This window comes from Rhamphochromis sp. 'chilingali', assembly GCF_963969265.1.
Source record: "Rhamphochromis sp. 'chilingali' genome assembly, chromosome: 13".
In the NCBI taxonomy this organism is placed as follows: domain Eukaryota; kingdom Metazoa; phylum Chordata; class Actinopteri; order Cichliformes; family Cichlidae; genus Rhamphochromis; species Rhamphochromis sp. 'chilingali'.
In genome coordinates, this window is record NC_137940.1 from 4,808,988 (window position 1) to 4,824,498 (window position 15,511).

Here is a 15,511-nt window from a genome sequence, read left to right on the forward strand (position 1 = left end):
GGTATTGACTGGTGGAAAAATCAACACCGACTCACTGCTGGGAACGGATAATAACACCTGGAGCATTCTGTAAGAATTTTTTCTCCACTCACTGCAGATGCTACAGCTGCCACAACTGCCAGTGTAACAAAAGCATAATCTGCATTCACATTGATGGGGACCTAAGCTCTCATCGTCTATCTATTCAAGTTTGGGACAATTTTTGTGTGTTATCTTCCTCTGAAGATGTTTTGTTGGAGACTCGATTTGACATTTTAGGAAGATAGGGAAATGTACTTTTGACAAAAGATAGAGAATGAACCTTAATCCAATTTAAGGTGTTATCAAAGAAAAGGTCTGTTTAAAAAAAAAGAAGAAGAGCGAAATTGGCTGCAGAGCACACACATACATAAAGAGAATGATTAAAAGAAGTCTTATGCCAACAAAGACAAATCCTCTCTGACGTCAAGGGCAGTTATAGCACAAGTTGCTCTTAATAGAAAGACAGAAAAAGTGCATCTAAAGGAGCTGGTGTATTTTAGTATCTCTGGTCATATAGGGGTTTGATTTGGACATTTGTTTACACTACCTCTGCATCCAAGCTTTGGAATATAAAATCCTAGTTATGTAAAAATGTTTCAAATTAAACACTACAATTAGACTGATATGATCAGACTAGTAAGGCTGAGTCAAAGCATGCCCGAGGTTAAAAGAATGAGTCATAGTTTTAAGCAGTGTCTTGTGAAATGTCAGGACTTAGTAGTTGCTCAAGGCCAACCCAGTGTTTTATACATAAATGCTAAAAAAAAAATACATCTTTGTGTATGTGTTTGTTCAAAGTATAAACCCGATTAGACGGGGGAGGGGGAGTAAATTAGGGACAAATCTTGTGTTAGATTTGCAGAATGGTTGAATGTCAGTAAAGCAGCTTGGCCTTTCGAGCCCTGTAAAATACAGATAAATGCTTCAATGTGCGTTAGGTTATATTAATAAAGACAAAATAAATAGTGTTCGATGACATACAAAGCACTGCTCTATTTATTTGCACTTGAAAGGGTTGAAATGATGCCAGAGCATAAACTGTCTTATAAGTCATGTATTGACACAGCTCTTGAGATTTCTTTTTTTTATTAGTTATTCAGGCCCAGTTTGCTAAGCACTCAAGCACATTTTGCATACTACCATTTTCACACTTGTACACATTCACATCCAGGGGCTACATTAACAGTGTTTCCTATTGGCAGCTGAGAACTGACAGCCTGGATTTGAGTTCTTACCTTAAGGGGGTCTCAATAAATGTTTTCTTTGTTTTAATTATTAGTGAATAGTAAAACAAAGAGTTGGTTGAACAGCCTTTTTGTTATTGTGCTGTGTTTATTCGTTTCAGGTTGACGCTGTTCTGTCCTCACTAGATGTGGGCGTGATTTAGCTTATCCAGTTTGACAGACAGTGAACAGAATGAGAAGAAGAGAATGCTTTGAACTGAGATTCTTCTTTACTTCGATCTGCATCTCCAGTTTACAGGCCATGTTACTGAGGCTTCTTATACATGGTATCCTTTATCCATTTTCATTACTCTCCTTTCTCTTTTCTTTTTGTAAAACTAAATAAACACAAAACAGATAATTACCTTCTCATTCACTGAACATACATAATGTACTAATTGAAACTTAGTTTTCATGACAACCAGCAAAAAACATAAATCTTAAGGTTGCCGAAATTAAACATAAACATCACCTTCAGTTAACTAGCATTATTGATCATAGCAAGTTAGCAAACACATGCTAATATACAGTCGCTAGCACACAAGTAGCTTTACAAATGAGTAATGACCACACAGCTGAAATAGTAACTCAGTATATGCACATTACACATGCATCACAAATCAGATAGTTAAGGTTATAGTATGTAATGAAAACTTACAGGCATGCGTGGGCAAAAGTTTCACCTCCACTGAGCACTTGCAGCAAACTAGCTGGGCATAACAACTTCCCAAGTACCAACTGTGGCCACAAGAGGGTGCCAAATCATACAAACAAAAGCATATTACCACAAAGTTATACCAACACACTCCCCGCCTGGTATAAATTATTTTATACCACTACTTCTTTTACTTTACTTTTTAGTTTCCTGTATACCTCAGTCTTTCTTTATAGTTTCCTTGGGGAACAGAAGGATGAGCTGAGAAACTGGACGTAGGTAAATCCGTGGAGCACCTTGTTTCACAACCCTAACCTCCACCTTTCTGATTTTATTATCTTGACTAGGAATGTTCTTAACAATGAGACCAATAGGCCATTCATTTCGCTTGGTTTGGTCATCCTTCAGTAAGACAATGTCTCCGATTTGCATGTCCCTTTTGTCATTGATCCACTTCTTTCTGGACTGCAGTGTTGTCAAATATTCTTGTCGCCATCGTTTCCAAAAGATGTCGGCTAGACATTGGACATGTCGCCACTGTTTCCTGTATAGGTCTTTCAAGTCAAACACCCCTTCGGGAGCAGACACAACGTTTGCTTTCTGAGTAAGAAGCATTGCTGGTGTCAAGACTGTCGGTGACTCTGGATCTGTACTCACCGGAACCAATGGCCGAGCATTCATAATTGCCATCACTTCTGCCATCAAGGTGACAAGGACTTCATGAGAAAGACGGGTAGGCCCAGACTGCAGCAGCATGGCATCTAAGATCCGACGAGCAACACCAATCATTCTTTCCCATGAGCCTCCCATATGGGATGAGTGTGGTGCATTAAAGGTCCATGAGCAGCCTTCATTACTAAGGTAATTTCGGACCTCTGAGTCATCTGTAAAGGTCCTTAACTCTCTACAGGCACCGACGAAGTTGGTTCCACGGTCAGACCTGAGAACCTTGGAAGGTCCTCGTATGGCAAAAAACCTTCTTAAGGCGTTAATAAAGCTTGAGGTGGACATGGATTCAATCACCTCTATATGCACTGCTCGTGTTCCTAGGCACGTAAACAACACTGCCCATCGCTTGTTTTCTGCTGTGCCTCCTCTTGTTCGTCGTGACACTACACTCCATGGTCCAAAGACATCTAGACCAACTCTGGTGAACGGGGGTTCTATGCAAAGCCTATCCTCAGGCAAGTCAGACATCTTTTGCTCTTGAGGCTTTCCTCTGAGTTTGCGGCATATGACACATCCATAGATCAAGCTAGAAACCAGCTTTCTTACGCCAATTATCCACAAACCGGCTGAGCGAAGTGCCCCCTCAGTTAAGTGGCGACCTTGGTGGGCAACTTCCTGGTGATGATGTCTCACTAACAAAGTTGTCACATGGTGTCTCTTTGGGAGTATGACTGGGTGTTTTTCATCATATGGAAGGTCAGCTGAAGAGAGCCGTCCACCTACTCTAAGCACTCCATCCTGATCGATAAAGGGGTTCAACCTCCACAGAGGACTTGCTTCGGAAATTTGTTTCCCTCTCTCCAATTGTCTCACTTCTTCCGTGAATACAAACTGTTGAACACTCCAGATCACTCTAAATTTTGCCTGTGTTTGTGGATTTTGAGGGACTTGTTTTGAAAGCCTGGACCTGCATCTTGCCACGCTGATGAGCTTCGCCATTCCATTTATCAGAGTTTTCCATGAGGAGAACCGTTCAAATCTCTGTGGACTGAGAGGTCTATCAGTAGCCTTAGTTGTCAGGGTGCTGACTTCTGGGCGAATCTCTGCATCGTGCTGTGGTTCAACAAGGTCAAACTTACTTAATGTCACTGATGGGGATACCTGTTGTTGGGCCTGCTTTAGGAACTGAGGACCAATGAACCAGCTTGTTTTGTGCAGGAGACTTGCTGCAATCGGCCTTGTTGCGATGTCAGCTGGGTTGTTTTCTGTTGCAACATAATTCCACTGTGTGCATGTAGTGGACTTCCTAATTCTGGAGACTCTGTTGGACACATAGATGTAAAATCTTCGCGAAGCATTATAGATGTAGCCTAGCACAATCTTGCTGTCTGTGTAATACCTTACGGCATGCAGCTCAAGGTCCATCTCCTGACAAATGAGCTCTGCCACCTCTACAGCAAGAACTGCAGCACACAGCTCCAATCGGGGGATGGTATGTGCAGGCTTGGGTGCTAGCTTGGATTTACCCATGACAAACCCGATGAAGCACTGTCCTTGTTTATCAATAGCTCGTATGTAGGCAACTGCTGCAATAGCCATTGACGAGGCATCTGAGAAGACACAAAGCTCTTGGTGCTGCATGGAGGACAGAGAAGACGGAATATAAGGCCTGGGTATGTGCAGAAGCTCTACCTCTGACAGGGAGTCTTTCCATGCATTCCATTGTCTTTCTTTGGCAGGTGGAAGAGGATCATCCCATTCACATGGTTCTGTGGTAAGTTCTCTGATGAGGGCTTTGCCTTGGACAGTGATGGGAGCAATAAAACCTAACGGGTCATACAAGCTGTTGACTGTAGAGAGTATGCCTCGCTTAGTGAAGGGTCTTTCTTCCTTGGAAACTTGGAAGGTGAAAGAATCTGATTCAAGACTCCAGCTCAGTCCAAGGCTACGCTGAACAGGAAGAGGATCTGTCCCTAGGTCTAGGTTTTTCAGGTCCTTGGCCAGATCATCAGCTGGAAATGCATCCATTACCTTGCTACTGTTTGAGGCAATTTTGTGTAGCCGTAAATTGGACTCAGCTAACATCTTCTGTGTTCTTTGAAGAAGACTGATGGCTTCTGTTTCTGTAGGGAGTGAAGTCAGACCGTCGTCGACATAAAAGTTTCTGGTAACAAACTCCCTTGCATCTTTGCCGTGCTCTGCCTCGCCTGCTTGAGCTGCTTTTCTCAGCCCATAGATCGCCACAGCTGGTGAGGGGCTATTGCCAAACACATGCACTGTCATGCGGAACTCTGTCACCTCTTTTGTGAGGTCATTTTCTCGGTACCAGAGAAAACGTAGGTAGTTCCGGTGATCTTCCCTTACAGTAAAGCAGTAGAACATCTGTTCCACATCCGCAGTTATTGCTATAAGCTCTTTTCGAAACCGCAGTAGCACTCCAACCAAAGTGTTGTTCAAGTCTGGACCACTTAAAAGGACATCATTCAATGACACCCCCTCGTGTTTGGCGCTCGAGTCAAAAACTACCCGTATTTGTCCAGGCTTTTGTGGATGGTATACTCCAAACAATGGAAGATACCAGCACTCTTCCTCAGGCTTCAAAGCTGGTGCTAACTCTGCTTGCTGACTGTCAAACATCTTCTGCATGAACTTAACAAAGTGATCTCTCATGTCTGCCTTCCTGTCGAGACTCCGCTTGAGAGTATGCAGTCGTTTGAGAGCTTGCTGGCAGTTGTTTGGCAGTCGCTGCCTATGTGTTACAAAGGGCAGAGGCGCGACCCAACTATTAGAGTTGTCTTGGTACATCTCACTTTGCATGATCTTGAGGAAACGTTCATCTTCCAGTGAAGGTCCGGGTCTCTCATCGTCTTCGCTCTTGATGAACACTGTATCACCGAGGTTGTCTGTTTTGACCCCGTGATAAGTATCCATGTGGCTTTGAGTAGTGCATCTCTGCTGGACTGTTAACAGCTTTTCCTTTGCATTCATACTGTTGAAGCACGGGCTGAGATATGATGGTCTCCCATTGAGCAGCACGTTAGTTTTATAGGTTCTCACAGCAGAGCTCGGCTTATGCGTGCGCCCCAAACAGACATCTCCTATGACTACCCAGCCAAGGTCGAGCCGTTGAGCAAATGGAGCATCTGCTGGTCCATTGTGTTGTTCTCTCACTTTATGCAAATTCAACACATCCCTTCCTAGGAGCAGAAGGATTTGTGCGTCTGAATTGATGGGAGGGATTTTGTGTGCAATGTCTTTCAAGTGAGGAAAATGTTGTGCAACTTCAGGAGAGGGTATCTCAGACCGGTCCTCTGGAATCATATCACATTCCAGCAATGGAGGTAGAGGTACCTTGGTGTTGCCATCAATCGACTCTATGATGAAGTGTTTGGCTCGCTTTCCACTCATTTCCATTATGCCTGAGCACGTCTTGAGTGTGTATGTCTCTGTGTTCCCGTCCACCTCGAAGATGTCAAAAAACATGGATCGTGCGAGAGAGCGATTGCTCTGATCATCTAAGACTGCATATAGTTTGAGTGCTTTCTCTCTCTTGCCAGAAGGATAAACCAGAGCTAGACAGATTTTGGCACAAGACTTGGGGCTATGCCAATCTCCACAGACTTCAGTGCACATGGCTTTAGCTGAGGTTGACACTGGCATGGCTTGAGGCTCCCCGCCATGCTTTCCTGTCTCTAGTGGCAGTCTGAAGTCGTGAGGGGGTGGGCCTGGATGCAAAGCCGAGACGTGCTTGTTGCTTTCACATTCCTTACAAGTAATTTTGGCTGTGCAGTTCTTTGCTAGATGCTTGGTGGATCCACAACATCTGAAGCATATGTTCTTCTCCTTTAGGTAAGCTTTTCTTTCTTCAAGAGACTTACTACGAAAACGGCGACATTTCCTAAGAGGGTGTGGTTTCCTATGGAGAGGACACTGCTTGTCTGGGTCATCCCACTTATCCAATTCACTTACCCCCAGTTCACATGACACATCTGTCTTTCTTACTGATATCTGTGTTCTGTTGTACCTTATAGGTCGTTCAGCTTTCCCTACTCCTGTTGAGAGAAAAAAGAAGCTGGGATCATTCCTGATTCTCGCTTGTTCTCGTACAAACTGGGAAAAGACAGAGAAAGGTGGGAAGGCAACGTTGTGGTTTGTTTTGAACTTGGATGCACATGAAATCCACTTCTCTTGCAATGTGTGTGGTAGTTTCTCTACAATAGGATTGACACCACGTGCTGTGTCGAGGAAAGCGAGCCCAGGTGAGTGCCCTTCTGCTTTGGCGAGTTCCAGTTCAAGTAAGAGGTCACCAAGTTCCCTCAGCCTGCTGTTGTCTTTGGCAGATATTTTTGCAAAGTCTTCCATTTTCTTAAAGAGGGCATGTTCAATCACCTCTGGAGCTCCATATGACTCCTCCAAGCGCTGCCAAACCATTTCAAGGCTTGCAGCAACATTATAAATTTGCGCAGCGCTGACTCTCCTTGCTTGCTCAGACGACTGTGGTCCTAACCATTTTATAAGGAGGTCAAGTTCCTCTCTAGGTGACAAAGACAAGTCCTTGATTACATTTAAGAAGGAGGATTTCCATGTCCGGTAGTTTTGGGGTTCGTCGTCAAATTTCTGTATAGTAGTTGACACAAGCTCTCGTCTCATTAAATATTTTGCCACATCTGTTATAGCAGATGAGTTATTGTGGGTAGGTGGTATTGGCGTGAGTGGTTCAAACTGATGTGCTGGACTTGTGTATGTCCCATGATCGTGGTGATCGCTGGGTGGATGTTGCGGTCTAAGCTCCTGATGTGTGAGGTCCTCCTCTTTCCACAAAGGTGCTTTGGGTAGAGCCACAGATGAGCTTGGATATCCTTTTTTAAGGTATGGTGATGACTGTGTGTCATCTTCAGCAGGAGTATTTTCTTGAATATTTTGCACATATGACTGTCTGTCAATGTAATCTTGAACTCTTTGCTTACAGTCTGCAGGGATGATTGGGAGTTGCCCGCTTTTCTGGGAATTTTGTTCCTCCAGCTGAACCGCTGCCTCTAAGACCTGTGCTTCAGCTGATGCAGCAGCAGCCATTTTCTTCACCTGGAGAATATGCAGCTGTGCTTGGATTTGGGCTTGTTGTTTCATAGCTTCCGCTTCTTGTTCCGCATAAGCCAACTGCGCTTGTGCAGCCTCTGCTTTGGCACGTGCCCTGAGCGCTGCAACGCTTGCTGTTGACCTGTTGGAAAGTTTTGAGCTGGAACAGTATGATCTTGTCTCCAGAGATCCAAGTGTCTCTACCTGCTGGGCTTGGTTAGCTGATGGCTCAGACATTGTGAATACAGTATGAATGGTGAAATCTGAAATCTGCTGAATTGTATGCCTTTTTACTGTTCTGTCCTCACTAGATGTGGGCGTGATTTAGCTTATCCAGTTTGACAGACAGTGAACAGAATGAGAAGAAGAGAATGCTTTGAACTGAGATTCTTCTTTACTTCGATCTGCATCTCCAGTTTACAGGCCATGTTACTGAGGCTTCTTATACATGGTATCCTTTATCCATTTTCATTACTCTCCTTTCTCTTTTCTTTTTGTAAAACTAAATAAACACAAAACAGATAATTACCTTCTCATTCACTGAACATACATAATGTACTAATTGAAACTTAGTTTTCATGACAACCAGCAAAAAACATAAATCTTAAGGTTGCCGAAATTAAACATAAACATCACCTTCAGTTAACTAGCATTATTGATCATAGCAAGTTAGCAAACACATGCTAATATACAGTCGCTAGCACACAAGTAGCTTTACAAATGAGTAATGACCACACAGCTGAAATAGTAACTCAGTATATGCACATTACACATGCATCACAAATCAGATAGTTAAGGTTATAGTATGTAATGAAAACTTACAGGCATGCGTGGGCAAAAGTTTCACCTCCACTGAGCACTTGCAGCAAACTAGCTGGGCATAACAACTTCCCAAGTACCAACTGTGGCCACAAGAGGGTGCCAAATCATACAAACAAAAGCATATTACCACAAAGTTATACCAACACAGACGCTATCTTTACAGTGTCATGTTTTTCTTATTTTGTTAAGTTTTTATTTAGTTTCATTCATATTTTATATCAAACAGAGAAAAGGAGACATGGTTTTCAGATTTTAAGGTGTAGGCACCTCCTACTGGCAGTCTATCAAAAATATTGAGGCAGACTAGAAATTCATGTTTTATTCTCTAACTGTAACATGCATTATAAATTATATTTTAGATAAGGTAGTCGAGATTCTAGCTGTGTAAATTTTAAGCACTAAAATATTTTACCTAAATATCGAGGTCCTCACACAAAAACAGGAAAGTGGGATGTTTTTAGAACAGCACAGCTTATGATTGTGGGCCAACAATCACAATTGTTTGTATTTTGGGGTATTTTCTGAATAGGAATTCTGTTTCTTCTTCAAATTTTTTTTTATGTTACTTAGCAACTTTCTGCTCTAAGAGCAGTGGTACATTAGAACTGTGTGGTTATCTGAAAATAATATACACAATATTTTTAAATTGAAAGGTTTAACGTGCATGACAGTGGTATCAAAAATACTACTAAAACCATATTTGATGTTTTTGTGCCTTTCCTGTTTTATTAGGAAAGGCACAGTATTATTAAGTAAAAAAGCAAATTAAAATTTCAAAGGATTTCAAAGTATGCATGAGTCCTATAGCACCTTGGCCACAGAAAAGCAAATGCACAGACTGTAAAATTAATATAATCCTTAAAATATGAATCCTTTAAATCAATAAATGCTGAAAAGTTTGAATGCACAGGCTGAATATAATCTCTACTCTTTGAGAGCACAAGAAGCCTTAAGGTATTAATGTCTGCCAAATCTTTGTTTTTCCAACATCATGTGTGGGGAATAAATTCTTCCTAATCATGAAGCTGTGTCAATCATGCTGTCCTTCCAAAAGAAAAACAGCAAAAGAAAAAAGTTATTCCACATAAAGCTCCAGTGGGTACATAGAGGAAATCACTCACTGTGGACCATTATCTTTATTTTGGAGCTCCCTGCAACTGGCACCCAGTCAGACGAATAAAATTGATTTTGTTAAGAAAAGGTGGCTGTAGATGTCAAGCACTGATGAGGTGTGGATATCACTGTTATGCTTTTGTTTGATAAATTCTTATGTTTAGCTTTTCCAGGTGAAATATTCTTTCTACCCATGCTAGACTGTAATAATCCCAGTGATAAGTCCATTAATTTTCCTCTGGACTCTCTTTCTAGCATCCACCTGAAACATCTGCAGCATTTGATTGAAACCTGTGTTGTTAAGCAGAGGAGGCATTTCTTTCATCTGTCTTCAGATAGCATTAGCTATAGGCTATTGAATCAGGACTAGATTAAGCAGTGTGCAGAGGGAACACAGTAACACAAGTAGTTTTATGGTGAGGATAAAAATGATTATGGACTTGTTTATAAAAGTTGCTATGGCTCAGGAGAATATGCCAATAGTTAAGCGAGATTGCAATATTGCTGTGAATCTGTTGAGTAGTCCGACTGGAAAGCAAAATGTTGCCCTTAGAATTTCTTCCACTTAAAGCACCACATCTTTCTAGGAGTCTTTCTGTGGACAGATCTGAGCCAGGCCCTTTTTAACCTCGGACAGTTGGGCTTAACAGCCGGAAAATAAAGGGTTAGCTTCTTAGTCTATATAGTGAGCGAGTGTGTTTGAGAGAAAGAATGTGTTTGTTTTTCTATTTTTCTGGGATGACCTGAGTCATGCTACGGGACCAATTTTTCTTGTTTGTGTGTATGTAAGAGAAGGAGTGAGAGACCGAGATGTGTTGAGTGACAAACCAATAACTTTATGACCACAAGCAGATGCTGCTTTTTTCACTTTGTTTGGCACATCTGAAACAGAAAGGTATATCAAAGCCTGCCATTTATGTCGCATATAGCACATGCTAAAATCTTATAAGGCGAGCTGATGTTACTTAAAATGATTTAATCACTTTCTACTGTCAGCCGCAATTTGGGAGAACTGAATTGTAGTAAATAATTATAATATTTTAAGAACAAGCAGATTCTAGGTTTTCTACAGATCAAAAATATTTAGCTGCCTGCTTGAAAAAAAGTGAAATATCAAGAGGAAAATAACAGCTATTACAGCAACTGTTATGAAAACTAATTAATGAGTGCACGCAGGCTCATGAATTACAAACATTTTTATATAGCTACAAACGAAGCATAGGTATAGCATCAGTCTCAAGAAACTAAATTCTATCCAACTCTATGGCTCTGCTGTATAATTGAGATTTTTCATGAATGTCCTTTTACCAGACATTGATGCATTTGATACATTAAGTGTGATTGAAGGGTCAGGCATGGGCTGTTGCTTTCAGCATTAGCTGCTTCTGGCTACAGCTGGCATGAGTTAGCTTTTCCTCATCAATGATTTCATAGCAGCAAGGAAACTGGGGCAGAAGCACGACTGTTTTCCATACTGGCAAGGCTCCTGAATTAGATTTTGTAAGCATCTGCTCACTGGGATAGCTCAATATAACTCCAAGTTGGGGCGCGCTGTGTGAATAGCAGCTCTCCACCCAACCACAGCAGCCTGTTCACATGTAGATGGAAATGATCATTAATGCGTCATGAAAAATCAATTGTCTCAATAAAAGAAAAGAGCTCTACAGCTGAAAGATGACAAAGGAGCTGGCTTCTGGTGATGAATCAATGCAAGCATGTGGTTGCACCTGCTGCAACAGGCTTTGATGAATATCTGGATGCTGCTGTTGTAGCCCAGCAGGAAAATATAATTACAAGTCTTTAATTTCCACCATCTTGAGTGTCTCACTATGTCCCAGGGAAACCAGTGTCTGGATTTATCACATGCTTATTACTATGGGTCATAGCTCCTGCCCATGCTGTTCTGCCCTCTTTTACCCTCCTTGCTTGCTTTCTGCTTTCTACATAAACAACATTGACTTCTTCTGTATCGTTCTTAATTAAAATAAATTATAGATTTTTTAAATTTCAGAAGTTTATGATCATAATTTGAAGCCTTGTTTTTTTTTTTTTTTAATTTTAGGCATGCAGCATATCTGCTATACATATGTAGTAGTATACATTTGTATGTATTTTGATGTGCTATAAGTTGTAAAAAGGAAAAACAAATAAACAAACAAAATAAAACAGGAAATGCAGACATATGTTTGGAGCGGTCATTATGCTGATATCATGATAGGCTGTAGGGAGCCGATTTATAATAGTCACATGCTGTTTTTCTTCCCTCAACCTTTGTTTCCATTTTGGTGTATGCTATAAATTTGTTCAGCTTCTGCGTCTGATTAAGGATGATGCCATATATTCATTGCATGTGTTATTAATTATTTTTTTATTGTTAAATGTGGAATTCTTATCAAATGCCTTTTCACAAGCTAAATCAACTGTTTTCAAATGTATCTTTAGAAGGAAAGTCACTGTAGCTTTTTGAATATTAACACTCTTATTCAGTGTTTATTCATGTAACCTCACTCATCAATATAAAAAGTTGAATACTCAGTTTGGAAAGTTAATTTTGCATGCAGACTTTTACTGCCATGTGTAACAACTACATAATATCCCCATAGAAACAACCTCATTAAAGAATGATTTAACTTTTAATACCTCTGCTTTAATGATGTTCATATGTCATTGATTGAACTGACACAGTCTTAAAAACTATGCCCAACATATTGGCCTAATCGATGCAGTGAATCCTGAGGGTGCCAGAGACTTGTAACCAAGACTCAGACCATCTGCTTCTGCAACAGTAAATGTCAAATGAATGAATAAATATGCTAAACGGGGGTAGGAATACTGTTTGTCAACATGACAACACCCACACAACCCGTGCAGGAAATGTGATCGAAAGTGTCTTTGTGATAACTTTGAGAATTAAAATCAGTTGACCTGTGACATCATTAAGGCTGTTTGTTATTGTGCCACTTAAAGTGGGTGGGGGAAATGCAGTTTAATCATGATTTTGTAAAACACTAAAAGTGACTGACATCTTAGCAGCAAATGAATACTAAAAGCTCCAAGGCCAATATCAAATAAAGAAGTGCTGTAGATTTAGTAGGAGTGCAACCATATCTGCAAGATAACGGCGATTATATACAGTATCACAGAAAATCATACTGAATATGAGACAATACTGACACATCAGTATATTTTTTTTCCATGTTGAACAGTTTGCTTTAATCAAAGATTTGCCAACCTTGGACAAGGAGGTAAAGAGGAAAAACAAAGCACAAACACTACATATACTAGACTTTTTTTTTTTTTAAAACAAGATAATTAATCTTAACCAGCTTAAAGTGGAAAATTATCTTCTCTTTGACTCTTCAGTTTGTTGCCTCTCTCTGGCAAAAGAAAAGTGATGAAGCAAGCTTTAAGTTCCTTGGATCAACTTTATTTATTGAGCAATTAAACTACTGCGCACAAAACAAAAGCTTGCAATGATTCTTTTGCGTTAAAACGTCTGCTGTGATTTTTTGGGATGAACATAAATTTATCCATCCACCTATCTGACACTTAGTGTGGTGATGATGATGATGATGATGTGAAGCAAAAATAAACCAAAGACCAGATTACTGTAAGCATAGTTCGAGCTATGTAAATGATCAGAATAACTGGTCTGCTGATCTAGTACTTTTTTTTGAAGATATTGAGTCAGCTTTCTTCTACTTTCAGAACTGCTTAATACTGGTCTAATTCTGAAATAGTGTTTAACAGTGTGTAAAATAAGAGATAGTAAATTGGAATGTATTAACAACAGCAAAACTGCTGCTGACCCTGTTTGACTCTGCTGCCTTGGGGTCCTTGATGATGACTTAATCCAGGTTCAGTCCAGTGATGGTGACTCAGGGTTTTTTTCCCCTGCAATTTCATCATCATCATCATAATAATAATAATAATAATAATAATAATAATAATAATAATATCATCATCATCATCATCATCATCGACCCTTTTCACTGATCATAGTCTGCTTACATATCCTTCTGTGTCCTGTATTTAGTTATTTTTGGAAGAAGATTTTTAGGTGCAGCAGTATTTTTAATATCTTTTATTTATTGCAATATTCATAGTCATGTTCCTGGCTAAGATTAGAAATTAATATATCAAAGGGACAGCTGAGGTTGAGCAGTCTGGAGACAAAGTTAGAGAGAGAAGACTGTAATCACTGGACATGTGCAGAAGAGGGACAAAAATAAATGTAGAACCTGGAGCTGCCAGGCAGGAGGAAAACCACAGGGGAGGTTTGTGGATGTAGTGCAGGGGGACATGCATGGGGTTAGTGTACCAGAGGAGAATCACTAATTAACCGAACTCCACCAACTGCATGTCTCTGGACTGTTAACATTCTGTTCTGTTATATAGAGAGAACCCAGACACAGGAGTCGAAACCCAGGACATTCTTGCTGTGATCTAACAGTAGCAACCACCATGTCACCCGTGCAACTCATTTACTTTAGAGTATTCTTTTATTACCATGTTACTTTTAATAATATTTAGTTCTTGATATCTGCCAAAAAAAGTATTCAAACACATTTAAGACACAGAGTTAGGTGAGGGACACACGGGACCTTTTTGTTAGGATACAGTGCTAAGAACAGCAACACTGTACCACCACTGTATACAGATGAACCCCCCCCAATATACATTAAAATGTCAAAAAGCTAAATTGTCATCCTGAATTCCACCAGGAATATCATCATTTGAAGTTTACGGATGATACCTTGCAGACTAGCTGAAGTGTTGCAGGCCCAGTGTGATGTGAGTGTGTGTTGAATATAAATTTTAATGGCAAGATACGGGCAAACACAGCCAAACTGCAACCAATTTTACATTCAGGATCAAATATTTGATTTTGAGAAGCCAGATAACAAAAAGAAAACACCTAAGCTCAAGTCTCTTTAAATGGAGAAAATGCTCATGCCCAGACAGAGCTTCCAGTTATAAGTCAGTTTCCTTCCTATATAGTAGTATACAGTTGCTGATATCTTCCTCTGAATGGCATCTCTCACTTCACTTCATCTACACATACTGAAGGGTGTCAGCTGGCTCTCATTTAAAATCATCTGGCAATTCTCCTGAAGCATGGGAGATGAGGATGTCAAGGAGTAGAGATCAGCAACTTTGCTTGATGAAAGGAGCACTTCCTATCAAACACGCTGTAAGATTATTGCTGATGACACATCAGCAGGGTCAATAGGAGAAAAGTGTCCTCCCTGGGCCAATTGACTCACTTAATCAAGAGCTGTGTCGGAGCCCCATGCTGCACATTGCAGACTATGATGATGTGAGGAGGGTTCACCTTGTATTTTGCCTTTTGAGAGGTGAACATACTCTTGATGTGAACTAATTTGAAGATCTCAAAGGGACAGTTATTGACAGATTACTTTAGATGCATGTAGTCAAATCATTGTATATAACCATCTCTATATAATTTCTTCACCTATTTTAATGCATTTTCTTCTTATTTTAGTTTTTTAGTTAGTTATTTTATTTTAACGCATTTTAGTTTTTCCATTTTTTGTCGTTTTTCTGTCTAAAACAAGACAAAAGAACATTAAATCCATGTGGCTCATAGAGTGATAAATAAACAGGTTAGAGTCTTAATGCAGCCAAAACCAGGACATGACTAAGAGCTTGAAAAGGTTTTGTGGGTGATGGCTAGTGTGTAGCAGGAATGAGTCAGCTAAAGGTCATGCAGTTCAAAGATGTTGACACCGGTGCTCACTTTAAAAACATAAAGCTGTATAAAGTTTCAATAGGCTGCAATGAACAAACTCTGTTTCCATTATCACAGCCTGCAACATATTTTCATTTACACACTAATTCAGTGTAGGGATCCTACACTTCAGCAGTGCCGAGTAAGGCTTACTTCCCAATGCTGCTGATATATTTTGTT

The 15,511-nt window shown here is 40.3% G+C and overlaps 1 protein-coding gene across 1 annotated transcript; it reads right to left on the reverse strand.

Moving 5' to 3' along the window:
- Positions 1-1,389: 1,389 nt before the first annotated feature.
- On the reverse strand, positions 1,390-7,881 carry LOC308408343 (uncharacterized protein; the record flags this gene model as incomplete). The annotated part of the gene is made up of 2 exons (XM_080900541.1): positions 1,390-1,582; positions 1,903-7,881. One exon carries the CDS (start codon positions 7,879-7,881, stop codon positions 2,119-2,121), a length of 5,763 nt encoding a protein of 1,920 aa, XP_080756667.1. The 3' UTR covers positions 1,390-1,582; positions 1,903-2,118.
- Positions 7,882-15,511: the final 7,630 nt, after the last annotated feature.